The sequence below is a fragment of the Spea bombifrons genome, chromosome 3 (assembly GCF_027358695.1).
Source record: "Spea bombifrons isolate aSpeBom1 chromosome 3, aSpeBom1.2.pri, whole genome shotgun sequence".
Lineage (NCBI taxonomy): Eukaryota > Metazoa > Chordata > Amphibia > Anura > Pelobatidae > Spea > Spea bombifrons.
The window spans coordinates 74,165,515-74,187,068 of NC_071089.1; the positions used below are offsets into that span (position 1 = coordinate 74,165,515).

The following is a 21,554-nucleotide window of genomic DNA, read 5'->3' on the forward strand; positions in this document are numbered from 1 at the left end:
ATAAAAAAAAAAAAGGTTCTCCACCCATGATGTATACTGAATTAGGCTTCAGTTCTAGGTCATCCTATAAACACAATTGCAGCTCATTTGAAAATAAAAATTGTGTATGCACAATACACCCTACATTATAATGACCTGAATAGACAAGATTATGCAGTTGCACCTAGGAAGGTCATAATATACAGATAACTGTTGGATAAGCAATTAAATATGAACAAATTAATCTCTGGAGAAACATGAGCACCACTTTGAATAACATTATATCTTATATTTCAGCACAAAAATAATGATTTCAATATATTGATCATACAAGTAATTATAAAAATCAATCTGCAGCAAATTACACAAGAATTTCATTTTATATGAACTCTTCTTTTTTTCATCTAGAATATGGTGATCCACACATTTTTGCAATCAATGCTTCTGTATTCATTATCTAGGGTAGAAGAAAGGCAATCCAAAGGGACAATTTACTGCTCTATTGTTTGTGATAATTGCTCTGTAACTCTGCAGGTTCTGAAGGGTTAAACAGTGAGCCCCGGCAGCATAGCACCCTAACCAAGCAATTAAAAGATCAATTTATGTATATATATATGTATGTATAGATAGATAGATAGATAGATAGATAGATAGATAGATAGATAGATAGATAGATAGATAGATAGATTAATTTATTTATTTTCTGGATCAGTGCCCAAACATGGAAATGACTTGCTGGTCAATGCACTGCTTACTGGTGGGAAGGTCTTGGTGAGCTGAGAGTGATGGGAAGAATATCATTTTTATTTAGTAATTGAGAGTCCACCAAACAAGTCAGAGCAGGCTCTACAAGAGGAAATCTATTACTACTAGGGTCCCATCCCTCACTGTCAGCCTCAGGGGGTGCCCGTTGTATCTCCTCCCACCTTGCCACCCAGGCAGCTCATCGGATTGCAAAGAAAGGGAAACAAAGAAGAGAGAGAGAGAGGGGAGAGAGCAAAAGGGTGTGGAGAAGGAGAGGGAAGGAGAGAACAAGCAATCAAACTCAGCCACAGCATCACTACAGCTCGCCTTAAACACCGACACAGCCCAACTCTGCCCAGCATCCTATGCAGCAGTAAGAAGAAAGAAGAACAAATAAGGACCGAACTAAACCCCAAGGAGTTCGGCAAAGCGGAGACACGGAGGAATGTGCTCCTTCTTATCACTTTGTATGCAGGAGTGAGACCTCCGTCTTTCCCACATGGACACTGAAGTAGAGCAGAAGTTTGGGGGGCAATAATGAGCTCTGTTTACCCTCTCAGCGTTGCCCAGAGAAGGCTAGTCGCCTGAAGGCTAGTCGCCTCGTTGTAGCCGCCTGCTGTGTGTTAATAGCCTAAGCAATGCAATCAACACAAGCTACTAATGTGTTAACCCTCCCTGCAAAGCTGTTACAATGAAGGCTGCGTTTCTGTCTGTTTTAGGAGAAGGAAATCGCATAACACCAGAAGACTCGGCATCATGGCTCTCTAGCAGTCCCGCGGTCCTGCCAAGTAAACGCCAAGGAGGTTTAAGTGGATTTGCTTGGAAAGAAGCGATCTCTGGATGCAGAAACTGAGCTACGCGATTACCGGAGGATGGGAAAATGGTTCTCTTTTAATTGTGATTGAATGTAGTGCGTGTGTCTGTCCGGTCTTTCAGATCCCCGATCCATTATTCACATGGGTCGGTAGCTTCGAAAGTAAGGAAGTGTGAAGATTGTAACGGAATAGTTATTAGATTTCCTCGGACTGTCACCGGCATCAAGCAGGCAGCAGGATGAAGTCTGTGCTGTACAGCCGTTTCTTCATTCTTCTACCTTGGGTACTGATTGTAGTGATTATTATAGACAGTGACACCAGGAAACCCTCCGGTTCCAGCAGAACACCGGCCGCCAGGCATTACTCCCCATACTGGAACCGAAGGATCGGTCGCGCGGCACTAATGAGACCCCAACCAAGTGACACCAGCCAGGGCACTTGGACCACCAACCAGGAGCAAGTGGCCAGCTCCGGAGCTCAGAGGATTAAGAATGACACTGTGCCCATTATATTTGCCATCACCCCTACGTACAGCCGGCCCGTGCAGAAGGCAGAGCTCACTCGCCTGGCTAACACATTCCGTCAGGTGCCTCGGTTGCACTGGATAGTGGTGGAGGATGCCGCACAACCCACCGAGCTGGTGAGCCGATTCCTAGCCAGGGCCGGTCTTAGAGCCACTCATCTGCATGTGCCCACGGCACGGAGGTACAAAAGAGCCGGGCTACCCAGGGCCACAGAGCAGAGGAACGCAGGACTTACCTGGCTCAGGCAGCAGTACCAGCCCCAGGTCCAGCACCCCCAGCACCGCTCAGCCCAGCCACAGGAGGTCCCTGCTGGGGTGGTCTTTTTCGCAGATGATGACAACACTTACAGTCTGGAGCTTTTCCAAGAGGTATTTTCATAACACCGTGTTATCCACATTATATGTTTCGACGCAAATGGACCTTATGGCTCTTGATAGTTGTGAGGAACACCATTCACAGTATTGTTGCCTGATAAGACCAAGACCACTGAAGCCCCAGAGGCAAGTGGTGTATAAAACAGTATTGATTATAATGTATTGCAATCGAGATTTAATGGTGAGCACAGCAGAGCCAGACTTCCCAGCATACAGGCTAGATCTTTGCCAGTTTCAGCACCATTGCTGCTAGACAGCTCCCAGAACTCTGCTAGAACTGCTGCTGCCTCTGGCAAACTTTCTAATGCCTCAAACACCCTGCTGCTCTGCTCTTCTAAGAGCTATTCATTACTTTCTTCAGGGTGCTGTGAGTGGAATCCTAAATCTCAAAAGTGAGGGCTACAATTCTCAAGAAAACACACATTAATTCATGGATTTATGTACACAGCCACAGTGTGTGGAATATAAAGGCAAGAGGGAACACTCAAATAGGAAAAGAATATGGTAATAGAGAATTAGGGGTGCTTAGCTACTCCATACTTGCAATAGAATGCTGGCACCCCAAAATACATTATTTGGTAATAAAATTCACAAACTAGTAAAAGGATGAACCATATGACAGAATATAATAATAATATCTAAGGTAGAACAATGACAGTCCTTAAGCCCCCAATACCTTTTTGATGCTGGGTGTATAGATCATATTCTTTCATGTTTGTTTCTTCATTATAGCTTTAGCATATCTTCTGGTGTGCAGATTTGTATACATCAAGAGTGTTGGGAGTCCCATGTGACAATGATGAGGGGTAATAAATAAGTTCACTAGGTTCATTATATTTACTGTTTGCTTCCTTGATGTGTTTGGCTATTTGAGCTTTACAAATGATAGCACTGCTAAACAGTGCTTGCACACAAGGGGTTAAGTACACATAGGTACCCATTTAACCAAAGAGCAAGAATTGGAGATCATTTGATTACATTTTTATGGTCTAAGGGGATTAAGGTGCCATCAGTAAGTACTTAAACATGATTTCTGATTTAAGCAAAAGGAAAAATACATCATTTTTGCAGCAACAACTTTGTGATCATTCATTGCCATAGCTCAGTATTTCATGGGCTTCAACAGAGACAAGCTGGCAACTTTCAGCTGGGTGAAAAAACCACAGGTGGCCCAGTTACACAATGGCCACAAACAAATTTGTCGGACAACAGGCTCAATGTGCGCTATTTAATCTCGCCAAACACGTTCACCGAAAAAGCTGTGTAGAGAACTCTTACAAGAAGACATGATCCAACTATGGGAACATGCCAACTAAAGTCCTTGTCAGTCAGTACCCCAATGGGCCTTAGCAAAATCTAGAAACACAAAAAAAGCATTTGGGTACAATCTCAAAATCTTCAACTAGGTTCAAATGAATCACCCATAGCTTACCACGTTCTCTTTTTTCCAATTATTCTATATACTAATTTATACAATCCATTTATTCTAGAGGTAAACTAATTCATTGTTTTGTACTTATTTTAATTTAATGTTACAATTACTTTTTTTGTATTTTGTTCGTACCACATGCTTCATTATATTTACTGTATTATCTGTAAAACAATTTTGAATAATCCACATATTAATATCACTGAGATGCAGAAACTTCATTTAGACTGTGCAAATCCACAAAGGGCCAGCACTGCAAGGGGTTAAGGATAGCTGATGCTGACATTTTAACAACATTTTTACTTGAGATGTAAGTGGACTGGCTAATCTCAAGACAATATTTGAAAATATTCTCCCACCAAGCATTGTGTAGCTGGTCATCACATTGTATACAAACTTGTATGCATAGTTCTACATGATAAGTGTAACTGTATGAATGCCTATTGATGGTGATGTGGGTGAGCATCATGCGTTACTGCTCATGTTGAGTTATTGAGAAACAAATGTGCCAGAAAATTTTTCCCAAAATCAGACATTACCTAGTATTATTTTAGCATGACATTCACAGTAATATTAATTCCTACAAATTGCATACACATGTATTTCAACACACACATGTTCTAAGCATCCAATAACATGGAGCCTTGATGGTGAGATCTGGGTTTACATCTGGGATATTAGTTGAGTCTTGTTTTTTGGACACGGCTAGTACGCCCTAAGCATCAGAGGGGAAATAGCTAAGGTTGCTTGCGGGAATAATTGCAATATCTTCACTTGTCTATAAATTACAGCCATTTCTTACCACCATTGTAGTCACGAAAAGCATTGCCTGTAAAAGCCAACAAAACAAAGCAAACTTTCTAATTTAAATGGATCATTTCAAGCTTGACATATCTGGTAATGGAAAGGATTGATCTTTCTCTAGAAACTCTTATCGTTCTGTCTGTAGAAAAGAGCCTGAAATATGGTGCCCATAAATAATGCTCTTGCTCTCCCTCTGTGGCTCTTAAAACGATTGTTCTTGACAGATAGTGAAGATAAAGAATTAAAAGGCACATCATCTGGTTTTTGTGCTGCCTCTTTTGTCGATAACAAACAATCGTAAACCTCTGTGATAGAGGCACAAGAAAAATAAAATACTATATGGAAATGGAAAATCCATTGGACAACAAGCCCTCCCCTATGCTGTAATATATTGTATATGCATCAATGGAAAAATGCAGGCAGTTTTAAAGGATCGCACATCTACAAGTTCTAGGTTTTCGCTGGGTTTACTGGACTATATCTGATCTCCCTCAATAAAATAATAATCATTTTACATCAAGACTATCAAGTAGAGTGTACTAGAGGACTGTATTGCTTTGCAGACAGTAGAGGTCAGCAGTTCCCTTGAGCTACCAAGCAAAATATATGCATAGGTTTGCTGTATGGATCTACTACATCTTTTATATTATATATTTAAGATGAAAAAGCTAATCAATGCCTTGTTCTTTTTCGGAAGGCTAACGTATAGAATATTTTTTCACTTGACCGTCCAGGCCACCACTTTTTTATGTCACTTTCACCCAATGTCTACTGGAATGTCATGAAACAAGAAGGAAATGTGATATACTTGTTATCTATTCACCCTGGTTTCTTGTGGACTTCAGATTAAGATGAAGATAGGGCAGTGAAAGGATTGTTGATATGTATCCACATTTGTGGTTGTATTTTATATCAGATTGTATCAAAACGTTGATGTTCTAAAGGAACAAGCTGCAGCACATATTCCTTTTTCAAATGCTAAAATAACGTGTTTGGTAAGTGTAAATTATTTGGAACTAATCCCAAAATGTAGTGTATTTAATGAGGCATAGAGTTTATAGCTCATACATCACATATATGCATCTACAGTATACATAATCATGAGTTGTCTTTATAAACCAGCACTTTTATGGCTATGCAGTAAGGGTGATTTGAACATCATGCAGGTTTCTTACCTATTTTCAGGCTATGTTCCTGAAAAAAAATCACCACAAGAAGAATTATGTCCCTGATTACCATCGAGTTGGATTAAGAATTAAAATCAAAAAGCAAGATTAATGTTGATTCTGTATGAAAAATATGTTGACAAATTGGCAAATCTTGAGGGATCTTGGCTTGTATTTGGCCGCAAACGTCTTCGTCACTGCCTGTGACACCTGTAGTATTATAATATAAGCAGAGATTCAATTGCCCAAAAGGTATCAGCAGATACCTCGTAGAAAAACAGATTATGCACATTTTGTTTTTCTACAAGTTATCTGCTGGTATATTTGGGGCAATTAAATCTATTCTTATATTGTGCACCATTATAATGATCGGGTTGGGGGACCCAGCAGAGCTGGCTGGTTGGATTTAAGGTACCTTCCCGTGAGGTTATTTTGGCTTGTGGTCTTTTAGCTGAGAGAATTCTCCATCACAGCTTTTTTCCTGAAGGACCACATAGAGAAGAATTATCGAAAAACTAGGGGGTTATTTAAATTGTGATGTGTAAATGATGGGGTGGCATGTGCGCTACACTATAAAACCCAAAGTATGTGGACTCCTCTCCTAATTATTGAGTTTAGGTGTTTTTGCCAAACCCATTGCTTTCAAGCGTACATAAAGTTATGGCATGACAAGTTTCGTGTGGGTGAACTCAAGTGGCCTGCACAGAACCCTCACCTTAACCCCATTAAACACTATTAGGATGAATTAGAACACTGATTGTGAGCCACGTCTTTTAGCCAAACATCGGTGCCTGAATGAGCACAATCCATAATCTTGTGGAAAGCCTTCCAACATGGGCCTAGGAACCCCTAAAAATCTGGGGGGGGACAGCATTTTCCCCCATCAGATCCCCACTTTCTCCCCATCTCTCACACTATCTACCCCCTCTCCCCCTTCTCACACTATCTACCCCCTCTCCCCCTCTCATACTTTCTTACTATCTACCTCCTCCCTTCTCACACTATCTACCCTCTCCCTACCCCCTTCTCACTAGCTACCCTCTCCCTAGAATAGGAGTTATATCTCTACACAAGCTACTCCAAGCCATCATGTTGGGTGAATCCGCCTAAGCATAGAAAGAGAATGTCTATGACATCGATTGATCATCATCCATGGTTGTCTTTCACTAACACAACTAATCTTGTGACAATAAATCAGAACACATACATCAGATACCCATGTTGTGCCTCTTCATATTAGATTACAAACTTTTATTATTTAATTTGGTCAAGCTGTTACTTTCCTATTTTAAATACTTGCCCCAAGTGTAGTATTTATTGTTAATGTAAATATGTGAGGTCGACAATAAATCACCTTGAATATATAACATTTCCCCAAGATAAATTTAAGCTGATTATTACCTACTTTACGTTTGAACTGGGGGAATCATGACATCCCTTTGAACGCTACGGGATGTAACAAACCAAAGGAGCGTTGAGTGAATGATATTATTTCTGATGGCTGTTTGCTCCCCCCTGTTCATACAATAAAGCACTCATTTGCCCCACCAGCAAGATGGTTAATTAAAACACCAGTACCTGGAGATTTGTTTTTGCTAGATTATTTGTTTAATGGTTGACTGTAATTCTATACAAGTTATTGTTGGATAAAGACATATTTTCTACTGAAATAGGAGAGCTAGAATTTGCTGTGGCATTCCTGGTCTGTGGGATCACAGAATCTCTGCTTAATATTTGACTCAAAAGCTACATCTATTTCAGCTGCCTTGCTTTTTGAAGTCTGTATTAAATACACGGGTGCTGTCACATATCTAAATCACACACACACACATATATATATATATATATATATATATATATATATATACAGCATATATAGGCATACCCCACATTAGCGAACACAAGGGATCCAGAGTATGTATGTAAAATGAAAATATACTTAAAGTGAAGTCACATATCAATGCATGTACCGCACTGCAATCGTCAGGCCATATCCACCACAACATGAGCAAAATGCTCAAAAGACAAAGTGACGTGCTGGCATCATGCCAGCACATATCCGTTCTTTCAAAGCGAGTGTATATAAACAGGGGAAGGATTTCATTGCAACTATGTCTTTACTTGTCCGTAAAATGAAGGTCCATATAGCCGAGTATGCCTGTATGTATGTAGCAACAATGTAAAATTTACTAAAGCCCAGTTCATTTTTATATTGTTTATTGGCTTATGTTGTGACCTTCATATGCTGCTTGTCTTCACACAAAACCACAACTGAAATGTTTTGTCTATTTATGGGCTTTGTAGACGCTGATATGTCAACAGTTAAGTGAAAGCAGTTTCATGCCGAGAAATGTCAATAAGAATGTGATTCGGAGAGTGAGTTGAATTGGCTATCTTTAATGCAAAATAGATATGAACTGTCCCATGCAAGGGCAAGCCTACACATTGGGCGAGTAGCCGCTCTTGGTAATGAGGATCATGTGCTTTATGCTGTTGTGGTTTTCTGAGTTAGTCATCAAATGTGGTCATTGGAGCAGTGGGTTGTGTGCATTTGTGATGGTGGGCACTAGGAGCCACAATGTGATATAATCATTTGTCCATAAACCATTTTCCTTCACAGTACTTATTTTGTTAAAAAAAAAATAAACTGGTATTTGTGTACTCTATGTACTCATTTATGCTCCTCGATTGTCGTGTTCTTAATGGAATATAGACTCCAATGTGGCTTTTGCTGGATATGTTTGTGTGTGATTTATAAGCAGTACAAAATGTATCGTAAATTGAGAAAGTAACACATTGGTAAAAGTCTACAAATCAGTTAAACTAATTAAGCATCCTCCAACATAAACATAATAAGAGCTTTATAAAAATCTCATTAACTAAACATAATTGTATTGTGATAATACGTGCTATAGATTTTCATCATTTTTTCAAGATCCTGTGGTTAGCTATTGTCTGTGAAGAAATTCAGGAAGATAACGAATGGCATAACGGTACTTAAATAGGCAGATTCATTGATATTGTACAAAAAGAATATTGTACACTTATGGTGGTGTGTTGTCATGGAATTACTTATATTAAGATCAACCTTGATTGTCTGTCAATGCTTGTATCTGTTTTTTTCTTAACATACGTAAAACGTAAAAGGGAACTCCCATAATAGTATTTGTGTGTAAATATATATATATATATATATATATATATATATATATATATATATATATACATACATATATATATATTAGACTTGTGCATTCGTTTTCGTACAAACTTTATTTTTAATGAAAATTGCCTGTTTTTGTGAGTTATAAATCAAAAAAAACGAATTGCAAAACTTCATTCATTCATTGGCGTTTACGTGTAGCCGCCATTACAAGCCATTTTGGGAGCATTACAAGCTGTTTTGGGGGTCGTTGGTGCGGTACAGTGGGGGGGACTGTGTATAGGAGAGTACATATTGATGGCTGATAGGTAGAAGTAGCCAGAAAATACAAGCAGTGGTATCATAGATATTTATGGCTGTGCCTGATGGGTCCAACAACCTGGTAAGTTTTTTCACTCTGGCCAATCAGAGTATATACACATCTTTAGACTTCCACCCTTCAATGTTGAACATGTGGAACCTCCAAAGGTTTTGTCATTACTAGTAACAGATTAATAATACATTTTCTAGTGGTAGTTTTTGGATAATCTAATGATTTCAAACAGCTGCATCTTAGCCATTTGCATGTGTTTCCAATCTGTTATCTTGGCCCAATGTTCTAGACAAACACCTTAATCATACTGCCTGCGAGAAACAATAATTGTTAATCACCCACCTGAATATTCTAATAAAAGTCTATGGAACATACTTCATTAGCATTGCGTAAAGAATGAGCTCAGTGTGGTGTCTGAGCAGGGAAAAGAATATCACAGGACTGACAACAATGGCAACCTCCAGGTCAGCTGATAAAGAAAGTTTATTGGAACAAATAGAGACAAAACCAGCTTTTTGTCAATGCTAACCAACATTACTGTATACTCAAGAATAATATTTTGTCGTACTGAACCTCCCCAAGCATAACTATACTATATAATACCTTAGGAGACTATTGAGCAATGCAAGTAATCTTATTTTGGTTTCGAAAATCAGATTTCTGAACAATTCTTTCTCCTAAATTCCATTTTTTATGTATTACATTAGGAAGATTGAACACTCTTTTGATGTCCTCTAACTTTAATCGGAGTACTGGAAACGTAACTCTAACCTTATTATCTGAATTTCCTTGTGCTTATAATGCAAATGCTATTACCGAGCGTGTTCTTATGATGTCATCATCTTTGGCTGGCTCCTTGGCAATGAAGATGGTAAAAGCCAATCATCTCTGTCACAGGAGAGAACACGCACGGGGAAAGTTTAAATATCCTTGAAATAGGATTGTGGCTGTTATCTCCCGGCAGGATTTGCTACATGTATACATGCACACGTACATATACACACAGGCACACAAATATTGCGTTACACAACGGGAAATAACAGAAGAATGCTTGAAATGTCCTCTAAGAAACTCGAGTCTCTATATCACTTTTGCTGTAATTTGATTGATCTTGCAGAAAGGTAGATGGCAAGTCAAAGTATGTTATCATAGATTAAGTGTGCTATTAAAAAAGGTGAAAATGTCATACTTCTGTTAAAATAGTGAATTCTCTTGCTGTTTTACTCAGTGTGCTTTAAAGTCTCTTAGTTGATATTCTGTCTGCTTGGTGTCTTATCACAACTCAATTGATCTCTAATAGAACAGAGACCCGAGGAGTTGTGCTGATGAAGAAAGACAAAAATAAGAAATTGGATTTAGGTGTTAAAACCTAGTTATCCAGAACAAGTAAGGGCCTGGATTTCATCTGTTCAATCAATCCCCTTACAGGTATACATTTGACCTTGGAAGGAAGGCTTGTCATGCGTCTAACTGAAACAGGCTGTTTGTGTCACAATCCATTTATTTGTTAAAATGTGTATGTATGAGATGCTCTTTATCTGACTCATGGATATAGCATTCGGATTCAGGTTTGAGAAAATGCATCATGCCGGCACTGAATTGTTTTACATTAATGTAGAAAGGCAAAATGCATGAACATGATTGAATGAAAAAGGACCTTTGCAATATTTGTGATTTAGTGCTTTTCCAGAGTCGGAAGCTAAAGTCATACTTGTAATTAATGATAAGAGATAACTTTTGGGGCAAGTGCCATAGAGGACTATTCCCCTGGAAACAAAGATACTGTATCAATGATATATTACATTGGTCAGACAATATACGTTTACTACTGTTACAAATTAAGATTAAAGATCATTAGGTATTTATTAAGAGTAATAATAGTAAGTCAGAAATTTTATTCTGAGAATACAATGTCTTCATATTCTTCATAACCTGCTGTTACCTGCTATGTATACCATATAGAAAATAGAGGAAATATGGCTTAAGAAAAAGCAAGTTCTCTTAACTGGAGAACTTGCTTTAAAACCAATACGCAGAATAATAACAGTATTAGTACTGTCGAGTGTTGAGGCCTTTATTAGCAAAGGACCTCAGGGGTTGCATACCCTGCATTCCCATATGTTGTGGAGGTCTCAGTCATATGGTTTATAAGCCTACTATCTGGCAAAACACAAAAGTAGTTTCTGCTAGACTTGGGCACCAGGGGGCTCTTCGTGTTCGTCTTCGTGCTCGTCTTCGGGGAAAAAAAAATCTTCGTATTCCGCGAATATTCGCCCGTTCCTGTCTTCTCTTCGGGCGAATATTCGCGGACATTCTTCGTGCTCGTTTAATCTTCGTTTTCCTCCTGGTTGCCTAGCAGGGGTTAATACGGGGTTAATAACACATCACAGCAGCAGCAGCTGCCGTGAAGGTACGTGTGTGCAGCTCTATTGGTCGTTTCGGCAGGGGGCTGGTCTGGCATCAACGAGTGAATTGCAGAACTGCAGAATGCACTTCATTCGTTGATGGCAGGCGAGCCCCCTGCCGAAACGACCAATAGAGTTGCACACACATACCGAGGTGTACTGTCCATAGATGTTTAATAAAAGAATAGGGAATATTTTACATTTTTAAATTGATTTTGGACCACTTTACATGCCTAACATTTGCTACCTATTTACAATGGCATACTTTGCAACAACCCAACTTACTTATTGGACAGGACTGGAAAATAGCAGGACTGTCCACCAAAATCTTGGGTGTGTTGGCAGGTATGCTGATGGAAAAATGTTGGACAAGAACTAAAAAATAGCTTAGGGTTAATGTACGGTTATGTTTAAGATTAGTAGCAGTGCACTGGTTTGGTTAAAGATGGATTATGTCTAAATAATAATAATTTAATTTTAATGTTTTTTTTTTAAAAAAAAATAGGGGTTTATTTAAATGTATTTTAAAGTTAGATTTATTATTTAGTACTTGATTATATTTATTAAATGTTTATAGTAGCGTTACCTACCAAGCTATAACTACCTATGTGTATTTGCATTTTGCATACCTAGTTTAGCTAAATTAGATGGGACAGGACTGGAAAAAAGCAGGACTGTCCCTGAAAAAGTTGGGTCTGTTGGCAGGTATGTGGATGGAAAAATGTTATAGGGTGAAGTGTGAGTTATAGTGTTAATGTAATGCTATTAGTGAGTGAAGGCCAGGGCAAATAACAAGGAAAACGTCCTTGTGTTTTGTGCATTGTAAGTGTGTGTGTATGTGTGTTATGTGTGATGTCACTGTGTGTTATATGTGTTATATGTGTTATTGTGTGTGTTATGTTTGGTTGGTTGTGTATCAGAAGGAAAATAATGAAATGGAAAAGGAAATGGGAAAGGCAAATGAGTGGGCAATTGGCGACCCGCTCACCTGTTTCACCCCAGGGCAAAGCACCCAAACACTGTCAGTCTTAGACGTTTGGCAGCAGACTTCCAGAGCTCAGACACAAGGCCCTAGCGTAAGCTGGCCACTCCGGCGGAGGTAGCAGGCGTTGCCACACCGCAAACAGAGGCAGCCAGGGGGGAGAAACTGCCCTTACCATTAGGGACATTTTGGGCATGACTCTAGCCAGGAAGCGAACTGGCAGAGAAGAGATGCTGGCACCACCACCAGCAGCAGCATTGAAAAGGCGAATGAGTGGGCAATTGGCGACCCACTCACCTGTTTCACCCCAGGGCAAAGCACCCAAACACTGTCAGTCTTAGACGTTTGGCAGCAGACTTCCAGAGCTCAGACACAAGGCCCTAGCGTAAGCTGGCCACTCCGGCGGAGGTAGCAGGCGTTGCCACACCGCAGACAGAGGCAGCCAGGGGGGAGAAACTGCCCTTACCATTAGGGACATTTGATTCATGACACTAGCCAGGAAGCGAACTGGCATCGAAGAGACACTGGCACCACCAGCAGCAGCAGCAGCAGCAGAATTGGGAAAGGCGAATGAGTGGGCAATTGGCGACCCACTCACCTGTTTCACCCCAGGGCAAAGCACCCAAACACTGTCAGTCTTAGACGTTTGGCAGCAGACTTCCAGAGCTCAGACACTAGGCCCTAGCGTAAGCTGGCCACTCCGGCGGAGGTAGCAGGCGTTGCCACACCGCAGACAGAGGCAGCCAGGGGGGAGAAACTGCCCTTACCATTAGGGACATTTGATTCATGACACTAGCCAGGAAGCGAACTGGCATCGAAGAGACACTGGCACCACCAGCAGCAGCAGCAGCAGCAGAATTGGGAAAGGCGAATGAGTGGGCAATTGGCGACCCACTCACCTGTTTCACCCCAGGGCAAAGCACCCAAACACTGTCAGTCTTAGACGTTTGGCAGCAGACTTCCAGAGCTCAGACACAAGGCCCTAGCGTAAGCTGGCCACTCCGGCGGAGGTAGCAGGCGTTGCCACACCGCAAACAGACGCAGCCAGAGGGGAGAAACTGCCCTTACCACTAGGGACATTTTGGGCATGACTCTAGCCAGGAAGCGAACTGGCAGAGAAGAGATGCTGGCACCACCACCACCACCAGCAGCAGCATTGAAAAATGGGAAAGGCGAATGAGTGGGCAATTGGCGACCCACTCACCTGTTTCACCCCAGGGCAAAGCACCCAAACACTGTCAGTCTTAGACGTTTGGCAGCAGACTTCCAGAGCTCAGACACAAGGCCCTAGCGTAAGCTGGCCACTCCGGCGGAGGTAGCAGGCGTTGCCACACCGCAGACAGAGGCAGCCAGGGGGGAGAAACTGCCCTTACAATTAGGGACATTTTGGGCATGACTCTAGCCAGGAAGCGAACTGGCAGAGAAGAGATGCTGGCACCACCACCAGCAGCAGCATTGAAAAGGCGAATGAGTGGGCAATTGGCGACCCACTCACCTGTTTCACCCCAGGGCAAAGCATCCAAACACTGTCAGTCCTTGGCGTTTGGGAGCGGACTTCCAGAGCTCAGACACAAGGCCCTAGCGTAAGCTGGCTACATTGGCGGAGGTAGCAGGCGTTGCCACACCGCAGCAAGTGCAACCAGGGGGGAGAAACTGCCCTCACCATCAGGGACATTCGAGGCATGACACTAGCCAGGAAGCGAACTGGCATTGAAGAGAGACACTGGCACCACCACCAGCAGCAGCAGAATTGGGAAAGGCAAATGAGTGGGCAATTGACGACCCGCTCACCTGTTTCACCCCAGGGCAAAGCATCCAAACACTGTCAGTCCTTGGCGTTTGGGAGCGGACTTCCAGAGCTCAGACACAAGGCCCTAGCGTAAGCTGGCTACATTGGCGGAGGTAGCAGGCGTTGCCACACCGCAGCAAGTGCAACCAGGGGGGAGAAACTGCCCTTACCATAAGGGACAATTAAGGCATGACACTAGCCAGGAAGCGAACTGGCAGAGAAGAGATGCTGGCACCACCAGCAGCAGCAGCAGCAGCAGCAGCAGCAGCATTGGAAAAGGCAAATGAGTGGGCAATTGACGACCCGCTCACCTGTTTCACCCCAGGGCAAAGCATCCAAACACTGTCAGTCCTTGGCGTTTGGGAGCGGACTTCCAGAGCTCAGACACAAGGCCCTAGCGTAAGCTGGCTACATTGGCGGAGGTAGCAGGCGTTGCCACACCGCAGCAAGTGCAACCAGGGGGGAGAAACTGCCCTTACCATAAGGGACAATTAAGGCATGACACTAGCCAGGAAGCGAACTGGCAGAGAAGAGATGCTGGCACCACCAGCAGCAGCAGCAGCAGCAGCAGCAGCAGCAGCATTGGAAAAGGCAAATGAGTGGGCAATTGACGACCCGCTCACCTGTTTCACCCCAGGGCAAAGCATCCAAACACTGTCAGTCCTTGGCGTTTGGGAGCGGACTTCCAGAGCTCAGACACAAGGCCCTAGCGTAAGCTGGCTACATTGGCGGAGGTAGCAGGCGTTGCCACACCGCAGCAAGTGCAACCAGGGGGGAGAAACTGCCCTTACCATAAGGGACAATTAAGGCATGACACTAGCCAGGAAGCGAACTGGCAGAGAAGAGATGCTGGCACCACCAGCAGCAGCAGCAGCAGCAGCAGCAGCATTGGAAAAGGCAAATGAGTGGGCAATTGACGACCCGCTCACCTGTTTCACCCCAGGGCAAAGCATCCAAACACTGTCAGTCCTTGGCGTTTGGGAGCGGACTTCCAGAGCTCAGACACAAGGCCCTAGCGTAAGCTGGCTACATTGGCGGAGGTAGCAGGCGTTGCCACACCGCAGCAAGTGCAACCAGGGGGGAGAAACTGCCCTTACCATAAGGGACAATTAAGGCATGACACTAGCCAGGAAGCGAACTGGCAGAGAAGAGATGCTGGCACCACCAGCAGCAGCAGCAGCAGCAGCAGCAGCAGCAGCATTGGAAAAGGCAAATGAGTGGGCAATTGACGACCCGCTCACCTGTTTCACCCCAGGGCAAAGCATCCAAACACTGTCAGTCCTTGGCGTTTGGGAGCGGACTTCCAGAGCTCAGACACAAGGCCCTAGCGTAAGCTGGCTACATTGGCGGAGGTAGCAGGCGTTGCCACACCGCAGCAAGTGCAACCAGGGGGGAGAAACTGCCCTTACCATAAGGGACAATTAAGGCATGACACTAGCCAGGAAGCGAACTGGCAGAGAAGAGATGCTGGCACCACCAGCAGCAGCAGCAGCAGCAGCAGCAGCAGCAGCATTGGAAAAGGCAAATGAGTGGGCAATTGACGACCCGCTCACCTGTTTCACCCCAGGGCAAAGCATCCAAACACTGTCAGTCCTTGGCGTTTGGGAGCGGACTTCCAGAGCTCAGACACAAGGCCCTAGCGTAAGCTGGCTACATTGGCGGAGGTAGCAGGCGTTGCCACACCGCAGCAAGTGCAACCAGGGGGGAGAAACTGCCCTCACCATCAGGGACATTCGAGGCATGACACTAGCCAGGAAGCGAACTGGCATTGAAGAGAGACACTGGCACCACCACCAGCAGCAGCAGAATTGGGAAAGGCGAATGAGTGGGCAATTGACGACCCGCTCACCTGTTTCACCCCAGGGCAAAGCATCCAAAAACTGTCAGTCCTTGGCGTTTGGGAGCGGACTTCCAGAACTCAGACACAAGGCCCTAGCGTAAGCTGGCTACACCGGCGGAGGTAGCAGGCGTTGCCACACCGCAGCAAGTGCAACCAGGGGGGAGAAACTACCCTCACCATCAGGGACATTCGAGGCATGACACTAGCCAGGAAGCGAACTGGCATTGAAGAGAGACACTGGCACCACCACCAGCAGCAGCAGAATTGGGAAAGGCGAATGAGTGGGCAATTGACGACCCGCTCACCTGTTTCACCCCAGGGCAAAGCATCCAAAAACTGTCAGTCCTTGGCGTTTGGGAGCGGACTTCCAGAACTCAGACACAAGGCCCTAGCGTAAGCTGGCTACACCGGCGGAGGTAGCAGGCGTTGCCACACCGCAGCAAGTGCAACCAGGGGGGAGAAACTACCCTCACCATCAGGGACATTCGAGGCATGACACTAGCCAGGAAGCGAACTGGCATTGAAGAGAGACACTGGCACCACCACCAGCAGCAGCAGAATTGGGAAAGGCGAATGAGTGGGCAATTGACGACCCGCTCACCTGTTTCACCCCAGGGCAAAGCATCCAAGCACTGTCAGTCCTTGGCGTTTGGGAGCAGACCTACAGAACTCAGACACAAGGCCCTAGCGTAAGCTGGCTACACCGGCGGAGGTAGCAGGCGTTGCCACACCGCAGCAAGTGCAACCAGGGGGGAGAAACTACCCTTACCATCAGGGACATTCGAGGCATGACACTAGCCAGGAAGCGAACTGGCATTGAAGAGAGACACTGGCACCACCACCAGCAGCAGCAGAATTGGGAAAGGCGAATGAGTGGGCAATTGACGACCCGCTCACCTGTTTCACCCCAGGGCAAAGCATCCAAGCACTGTCAGTCCTTGGCGTTTGGGAGCAGACCTACAGAACTCAGACACAAGGCCCTAGCATAAGCTAGCTACACCGGCGGAGGTAGCAGGCGTTGCCACACCGCAGCAAGTGCAACCAGGGGGGAGAAACTACCCTTTCCATTAGGGACATCTGAGGCATGATTTCAGCCAGGAAGCGAACTGGCAAAAGATACTGGCACCACCACCAGCAGCAGCGTTGGAAACGGAAAAAGGTGAATGAGTGGGCAATTGACGACCCACTCACCTGTTTCACCCCAGGGCAAAGCATCCAAAGACTGTCAGTCCTAGGCGTTTGGGAGCGGACTTACAGAGCTCAGACACTAGGCCCTAGCGTAAATTGGCTACACCAGCGGAGGTAGCAGGCATTGCCACACCGCAGCAAGTGCAACCAGGGGGAGAAACTACCTTAAACATTAGAGAGAAAAAATTTAACTTTCCAAGCTAAGAGCTGGGTAACCCAATTTGGGCAGATTGAATTTAAGAAAGGCAATCTGCTCCATCAGATGAGGTGCCATGCGTGAGCGCTGTGGACTCAGTATGTTTCCAGTCATAGAAAACACGCGCTCACTTTGAACAGTGGTTGGCGGACATGATAGAAGCTGCTGCGCAACCCATGAGAGTGCAGGCCACACACTCTTCTTTTCATCCCAGTAGCTAAGAGGATCAACATTAGGAGCAGAAGGAACTTCACAGAGGTAAAGTTTGACCATTTCAGCAGCACTACTCTCCTTTCTGCTGCTAGCTCTGTCAGATGGTCCAACTATACTGCCAAGTGCCTCTTCCCAAAACGCAGCTGCTCCACTCAGCTGTGTTGTGCTGCTTGTGGCACTGCTGCTGATGCTGCTGCTAGGGGTAGCAGACCACATCATCTCTTCCTCCTCCTGCACCTCACCCTCCTCGGACAGCATTCCCATTTTACGCTGCCAGTCACGCACCTTGTTGACCAATTGCTCCCGGTAGCTACTGAGAACATTGAATTTCAAAGCTAGCTTTCCCTTAATTCTTGGATCACAAAGGCACGCTAGCATCATTTCGGGACTCTCTTCCATTCGCTTGCGAAGGTGTACTTTTAGCAGATCCTTCAGCTTCCTGACTATGGCTGCTACGTCAGGATGTAGAGTGCCACCTTGAACAGCCTCACGGTTTCCAAGGAACACATCCATCTTGCTGCCTAGATGGGAGAACACTGGGATTACCTGGGCCAGACTGGCAGTGTTTGAGCTTAAATTTTCTGTGGCATCCCTGAATGGTTTAAGGACTGCCACTAGCTGGGCGATCACTGTCCAATCCTCCCTATTCAATGGAGAGGTAATCCCTATATTGTGCTCTGAGGCAAGATTATGGATTGCCCTCTGCTGCTCCAAAATCCTCTCTAGCATGTCTAACGTGGAGTTCCACCGTGTACTGACATCCTGACGTAGGCAGTGTACGGGAAGACCTGACCTCTCTTGCTCTTCCCTCAAAAGTTGGCTAGCCTTAACACTATGGTGAAAGTGCCCAGCGATCTTTCTGCAGCGGGACAGAACTACTGCTGCCACATTAGTTCCTTCTGACATTGCTGCCTTCACTACAAGATGGATGATGTGGGCTGCACAGCGCACACCAACAATATGACCATCTCGCAGCGCTTTCACCATATTGGCACCTCCGTCAGTTACCACAAAACCAACTTCAACATTGGTGCCCGCCTCTGCTCCCACCCAAAGGCTAAACATTTTCCTAATCGCATGCAGAATATTTTGGGAAGTGTGCTTTTCATTAGACTTGGGCACCAGGGGGCTCTTCGTGTTCGTCTTCGTGCTCGTCTTCGGGGAAAAAAAAATCTTCGTATTCCGCGAATATTCGCCCGTTCCTGTCTTCTCTTCGGGCGAATATTCGCGGACATTCTTCGTGCTCGTTTAATCTTCGTTTTCCTCCTGGTTGCCTAGCAGGGGTTAATACGGGGTTAATAACACATCACAGCAGCAGCAGCTGCCGTGAAGGTACGTGTGTGCAGCTCTATTGGTCGTTTCGGCAGGGGGCTGGTCTGGCATCAACGAGTGAATTGCAGAACTGCAGAATGCACTTCATTCGTTGATGGCAGGCGAGCCCCCTGCCGAAACGACCAATAGAGTTGCACACACATACCGAGGTGTACTGTCCATAGATGTTTAATAAAAGAATAGGGAATATTTTACATTTTTAAATTGATTTTGGACCACTTTACATGCCTAACATTTGCTACCTATTTACAATGGCATACTTTGCAACAACCCAACTTACTTATTGGACAGGACTGGAAAATAGCAGGACTGTCCACCAAAATCTTGGGTGTGTTGGCAGGTATGCTGATGGAAAAATGTTGGACAAGAACTAAAAAATAGCTTAGGGTTAATGTACGGTTATGTTTAAGATTAGTAGCAGTGCACTGGTTTGGTTAAAGATGGATTATGTCTAAATAATAATAATTTAATTTTAATGTTTTTTTTTTAAAAAAAAATAGGGGTTTATTTAAATGTATTTTAAAGTTAGATTTATTATTTAGTACTTGATTATATTTATTAAATGTTTATAGTAGCGTTACCTACCAAGCTATAACTACCTATGTGTATTTGCATTTTGCATACCTAGTTTAGCTAAATTAGATGGGACAGGACTGGAAAAAAGCAGGACTGTCCCTGAAAAAGTTGGGTCTGTTGGCAGGTATGTGGATGGAAAAATGTTATAGGGTGAAGTGTGAGTTATAGTGTTAATGTAATGCTATTAGTGAGTGAAGGCCAGGGCAAATAACAAGGAAAACGTCCTTGTGTTTTGTGCATTGTAAGTGTGTGTGTATGTGTGTTATGTGTGATGTCACTGTGTGTTATATGTGTTATATGTGTTATTGTGTGTGTTATGTTTGGTTGGTTGTGTATCAGAAGGAAAATAATGAAATGGAAAAGGAAATGGGAAAGGCAAATGAGTGGGCAATTGGCGACCCGCTCACCTGTTTCACCCCAGGGCAAAGCACCCAAACACTGTCAGTCTTAGACGTTTGGCAGCAGACTTCCAGAGCTCAGACACAAGGCCCTAGCGTAAGCTGGCCACTCCGGCGGAGGTAGCAGGCGTTGCCACACCGCAAACAGAGGCAGCCAGGGGGGAGAAACTGCCCTTACCATTAGGGACATTTTGGGCATGACTCTAGCCAGGAAGCGAACTGGCAGAGAAGAGATGCTGGCACCACCACCAGCAGCAGCATTGAAAAGGCGAATGAGTGGGCAATTGGCGACCCACTCACCTGTTTCACCCCAGGGCAAAGCACCCAAACACTGTCAGTCTTAGACGTTTGGCAGCAGACTTCCAGAGCTCAGACACAAGGCCCTAGCGTAAGCTGGCCACTCCGGCGGAGGTAGCAGGCGTTGCCACACCGCAGACAGAGGCAGCCAGGGGGGAGAAACTGCCCTTACCATTAGGGACATTTGATTCATGACACTAGCCAGGAAGCGAACTGGCATCGAAGAGACACTGGCACCACCAGCAGCAGCAGCAGCAGCAGAATTGGGAAAGGCGAATGAGTGGGCAATTGGCGACCCACTCACCTGTTTCACCCCAGGGCAAAGCACCCAAACACTGTCAGTCTTAGACGTTTGGCAGCAGACTTCCAGAGCTCAGACACTAGGCCCTAGCGTAAGCTGGCCACTCCGGCGGAGGTAGCAGGCGTTGCCACACCGCAGACAGAGGCAGCCAGGGGGGAGAAACTGCCCTTACCATTAGGGACATTTGATTCATGACACTAGCCAGGAAGCGAACTGGCATCGAAGAGACACTGGCACCACCAGCAGCAGCAGCAGCAGCAGAATTGGGAAAGGCGAATGAGTGGGCAATTGGCGACCCACTCACCTGTTTCACCCCAGGGCAAAGCACCCAAACACTGTCAGTCTTAGACGTTTGGCAGCAGACTTCCAGAGCTCAGACACAAGGCCCTAGCGTAAGCTGGCCACTCCGGCGGAGGTAGCAGGCGTTGCCACACCGCAAACAGACGCAGCCAGAGGGGAGAAACTGCCCTTACCACTAGGGACATTTTGGGCATGACTCTAGCCAGGAAGCGAACTGGCAGAGAAGAGATGCTGGCACCACCACCACCACCAGCAGCAGCATTGAAAAATGGGAAAGGCGAATGAGTGGGCAATTGGCGACCCACTCACCTGTTTCACCCCAGGGCAAAGCACCCAAACACTGTCAGTCTTAGACGTTTGGCAGCAGACTTCCAGAGCTCAGACACAAGGCCCTAGCGTAAGCTGGCCACTCCGGCGGAGGTAGCA

The 21,554-nt window shown here is 44.7% G+C and overlaps 1 protein-coding gene across 1 annotated transcript in view; it reads left to right on the forward strand.

Moving 5' to 3' along the window:
• Positions 1–719: 719 nt before the first annotated feature.
• The window catches only part of B3GAT2 (beta-1,3-glucuronyltransferase 2), an 85,539-nt gene continuing 64,704 nt past the window's right edge, over positions 720–21,554 (forward strand). Inside the window, exon 1 of the mRNA XM_053461172.1 lies at positions 720–2,430. Coding sequence (XP_053317147.1) covers positions 1,777–2,430 — 654 coding nt within the window. The 5' untranslated portion in view covers positions 720–1,776. The remainder of the gene's footprint in view (positions 2,431–21,554) is intronic.